The sequence below is a fragment of the Chionomys nivalis genome, chromosome 4 (assembly GCF_950005125.1).
Source record: "Chionomys nivalis chromosome 4, mChiNiv1.1, whole genome shotgun sequence".
Classification (NCBI taxonomy): domain Eukaryota; kingdom Metazoa; phylum Chordata; class Mammalia; order Rodentia; family Cricetidae; genus Chionomys; species Chionomys nivalis.
In genome coordinates this window covers 67,170,291-67,174,989 of record NC_080089.1, presented here as the reverse complement: position 1 = coordinate 67,174,989, position 4,699 = coordinate 67,170,291, and the positions used below count along the sequence as shown (strand labels likewise).

General features: G+C 44.8%; 1 protein-coding gene across 1 annotated transcript; it reads left to right on the top strand.

Moving 5' to 3' along the window:
- The first annotated feature begins 2,830 nt into the window (after window positions 1–2,830).
- On the top strand, window positions 2,831–3,140 carry LOC130873863 (bolA-like protein 2). Its single transcript, XM_057768858.1, has one exon. It carries the CDS (start codon window positions 2,848–2,850, stop codon window positions 3,106–3,108), a length of 261 nt encoding a protein of 86 aa, XP_057624841.1. The 5' UTR covers window positions 2,831–2,847; the 3' UTR covers window positions 3,109–3,140.
- The last annotated feature ends 1,559 nt before the right edge of the window (window positions 3,141–4,699 follow it).

Genomic DNA, 4,699 nt, shown 5'->3' with positions numbered 1-4,699 from the left:
TTAACCTTGCTGGGACTCAGTTTCACTATGCCCTAGAGATTGAAATTGGGCCTATGAAAATTCTAGAGTGGTCATGAGAACAAAATATGACCTCAGGGCTAATTTAAGACCTCAGCATAGATTAACACACATGTAAGCTAAGTGAGCAGCCCTTGTTAGGACAAACATTATTTGCAAACAGGGACAGTGATGGTTATTTGGAAGCAGGATGCACAAAGATGGATAGTGTCCATCAGGGTGGTATGCTGGATCTTTAAAAGATGCTGGATTATAGCTGGGCAGTGGTGGCACATATCTTTAATCCCAGCACTAAGGGAGTCAGAAGCAGGTGGATCTCTGTGAGTTCAAGGCCAGTCTAGTCTACAGAGCGAGTTCCAGGACAGCTAAAGCTACACAGAGAAACCCTGTCTGGGGGAGAGGGGGGGAGAGGGTGCTTGGTTGTGCCTATAATCCCAGATACAAGGGAGGCTGAAGCAGGAGAATTTCAAGTTCAAGGTCTTGGGCAGCTTAGCAAGACTCTGTCTCAAAATAAAAGGTAAGAAACAGGGGTGAGGATATAGCTCAGTGGTAGTCCTTTACCTAGTATGGGCACGGTCCTGCCCCAGTCAGCCACCAGTACTGCTATCTGTCATCAAGCTTCTCCTGTGAAGTGGAGGAAATGATGAATGGGGCCAGACTGCCAGCGTATAGGTTTGTGTTATGTCTGTGTTTTCTATGCTCATATGTATGTCCATATGGGTATATATGCAGATTTATGTACTTGCATGTGGAGACATGCAAGCGCCTGGTGTCTTCTTCAGTGACCTTCCACCTTATTTTTGGCTACTGGGTTTCTCTTGGATCTGTAGCTTACTGATGTTAGAATGGTTGGCCTGCCAGCTCCAGGGACCTGTCTGTCTCTGCCACCCCTGCTGGGATTATAAATGTACCTCCCCACACCCAGCGTCTTTAAATGTGGGTGCTTGTGATCTGAACTAAGGTCATCTCCCTAGACATGCATGTATAGCCTTTTATCAAACTAATACCCTCAGAAGAAAGTAAGAGTTCTCTAACGGAGCCTCTGACTGGCCAAGCTTAGCCATGTGACCTTCTTAGGTCAAACCCAGAATGGCCAAGGAGGATTTCTGCTGGATGCCCAATAAAACCTCAGGGAGAGCGGAGCGCTGTCCTAAAAGAGCAGTCAGGGACAGTAGCAAGGCAAAAAACAACAGATGTTCCTGAACCTCCCACATAAAGCTGTGACACACGGGAACATGACTGTATTCATAACCAAAGAACATTCTTTGTGAGTAAAAAAATAGTATGCTAATCACCTTGGAAATGTAAAACAATAAGTAACAATAAAAAATTTAAAAATATGCCAATATAAAACATTATTAATTCTGTAACTTGCCCCTTTGGGCTGCTTAGATTACTATGCAAAGTTAATGTGCTTTGTTTAATTTTCTTACCCTACGCAGGTTCTTCAGTAGCGTTTGCTGTGTTGATTTGAGGTAAAAGAAATATTCTGAGGTGGATTCAGAAGTGAAACTTGTCAGAAATAAAACTTGCAAAGACTCCTGTTCAGGGCTGGAGACGCAGCTCCATGGTTAAGAGCACTGGCTGCTCTTGCAGAGGACCTGGTTTCCGTTTTCAATGCCCACATGGCAGCTCACAATCACCGGCAACTCCAGTGCCAGGGGTCCGACATGCTCTTCTGGCCTCTGTGTGTACTGCATGGAAGTGGTGCACAGACATACATGGAGACAAAATTCCCAGTCTGAGGACATCACCGCATCCTCTAGATTATAATTAAATCAACACAGCAAATCAACACTGTGACAAGTCTTTGCTGACAACGACAGAAGATTCTGAGGCCTAGGAGACTGGCCAAGAACAGAGTTTCTCCTGGAAACTCTCCAGATGGTGATGAAACCGATGTAAGTCTCACAGTGATCTACTAACCCAGAGGAGTCGTGTGCTATCCCCAGATCTCAGAATACAACTGATCACTGGAAACCACATCTGTCAGAGAAGAGGGACTCCAAACTGTTCAGCCAGTGCAGGAATCTGTGAGCACATTAATTTTAAATTAGTGTTGTCTATTTAATCCAAAGATGCTTAGCCACTGATGAATTAAGAAGGAACAATTTAGAATACCAGGTGTCTGACAAGATTGACGTAGGATTCCCCTCTGTACGCTGTGAATATGTTTTATTACCATTGAATAATAATAAAGCTGCTTTAGCCTATGGCAGGACAGAATAAAGCCAGGCAGGAAATCCGAACAGAGATATATAGAGAGAGTAGGCAGAGACAAGGAGATGCCATTTAGATGCCAAAGGAGAAAAGTACCCTGAATCTTTCCAGTAAGCCATAGCCCCGTGGGAATACACAGATGAATAAAAATTGGTTAATTTAAGATTAAAGAGCTAGCAAGAAGTATACCTGAGTCATTGGCCAAACAGTGTTGTAATTAATATAGTTTCTGTGTGATTATTTGGGTCTGGGCAGCTGGGAAACCAATACGGTCTCCATCTACATAGGATGATTTATTACCAGTAGCCTTTGGAGTAGACCTAGGTAGGCATAGCCAGCCTTTTTATATTACAATGCAATGTTGTTACCTACAAAGATTACACTCAAGAACTACACAATCTGATTGTCCTCTTCCAAATGTTCCCACAGATTTCATAATGTTACGATTTTATGTTAGGACACACACAGTGGTATGTGGCCCACAGGGCACAGGTTGGACAGACCGCTGATATGCTTTGTTGTCTGATATTTTCCCTTCCCATTGTCATGCAAGAATAACGCCAGGGGGGCTCTGGGCACGCCTGCCTGTTCCCCCACCGGGCTGTGGCTATGGAACTCAGCACGGAGTACCTCCGCGAGAAGCTGCGGCGGGACCTGGAGGCAGAGCATGTGGAGGTGGAGGACACGACTCTCAACCGTTGCGCGACCAGCTTTCGAGTCCTGGTGGTGTCCGCTAAGTTCGAGGGAAAGCCATTGCTCCAGAGACACCGGTTGGTGAATGAATGCCTAGCTGAAGAGCTCCCGCACATCCATGCCTTTGAGCAGAAAACTCTGACCCCAGAGCAGTGGACCCGAGAGTGGCTGAAATGAGGGACCCGGGCCTGAACAGCCATTAAATTGTAAATCAGGAAAAAAAAAAAAAGAAAGAATAACGCCAGTCTATACTTGTACAACAGGACCATAATACCGCAGCCAGATGTTTAAGACTAAGGAGCCGGCTCAGGGGAGGACCTGAGTTTGCATGTCCAGAGCTCTTGTGAAGCCAGGCATGGCAGCTCATGTGTTTGTAATCTCAGGACCTATAGTGAAATAGGAAGCGGAGACAAGAAGTGCACTGGCTGCTCTTTCGGGAAGACCCAGGTTCAAATTTCAGAGCTCACATGGTGACTCACAACTATCCTTAACTCTAATTCCCAGATATGCGATAACCTCTTCTGGCCTTTTTGGGAACCAGGAACATACACAAAGCACATACATATAGGTAGGGAAATGTTAATACACATAAAATAAAAATAAATCTTTAAGAGTATAGCTAAAGTTGGTATGCACTTAGTGCAAGTTTGCTTCACGATTAACATTATTAATGCATATCATTTTTAAATGCTTCTGATTTACACTCTGGACATACTCAGATCACATTAACCTTTCTCAGTCCACATGCTGACGCCCACACGCCTGGCCCTGTCTGTGGGGCCTTGCTGAGGCTAGCTACTGGAAAGTTATGGGGAGGAGCTGACTCTTCCTTATAGAAGACCAAGAGACAGACAGCAAGGTGACCATTTATCATGGGGCCAGGTGACCTTTGAGGACAGACTAGGAAAATGAAAGGGACTCATTCAAGTTCTTAGTCAGGACAGTGAAGTAATAGAGGCACAGGCTAACCATAAGAAACCCTGTGCTGTGTGCACTGTCAGCTTCTCAAGCAGATAAAAATGTCTTCTTTATTGCAGACATGAGTTGTTGGAGAAACAGTGAAGATGCTAATGGATTCCTTTATTCTTTTCTTTATTTTCCTTTTCCTTTTCTTTTCTTTTCTTTTCTTTTCTTTTCTTAGAAAATGGAATGATGATTGGAAATGTGCGGTAACAGTTGAGAAAGATGGAACACACCTAGATCTTACATTCTTCTTAGACCTTCTATGAGAAAGAGACGTATTTCCTTGCTTACACACTGTGGCGGTTAGTTTTAGCTGGTCAACCTGACACAATTTAGGATTACCTAGAAAAGGAATCTTACATGAGGAATCCCTGGATCAGGCTGGCCCAAGGTCATGTCTGGGCAGCAGGGAATTGTCTTGATTATTGTAGGGGGGGACTCAGCCCACGTTGGGCAGAGCCCTTTTCTAGGCACGCGATCCTGAACTGCATAAGACAAATAGCTGGGCATAAGCATCCTACCAGCCGGCAGCATCCTCTACGGTTCCTGCCATGTCCTTTGCTGTGAAGTGAGGTCCACCATGGGAGGTAATGCTGTATGGAACAGCAAGCAGGCTAGCCTTCGGGTTCTCCTTCAGTGACGGGCTGTGTCCTGAAACTGTGAGCTAGACAAACCGTTTCTCTTTCAGAACCACTTTTGTTGGGAGATTTATTCACAGCGACATAAACAAAACTAGAACAACTACCCAGCGTCTAAATAACTTGCTCGTCCCAGAGGCTGAAAAGATCACAGTCGTGTCCTTATC

Excerpts from the sequence above, each read along its gene's own strand:
- LOC130873863 (XM_057768858.1), top strand. The coding sequence starts at position 2,848 with ATGGAACTCAGCACGGAGTACCTCCGCGAGAAGCTGCGGCGGGACCTG.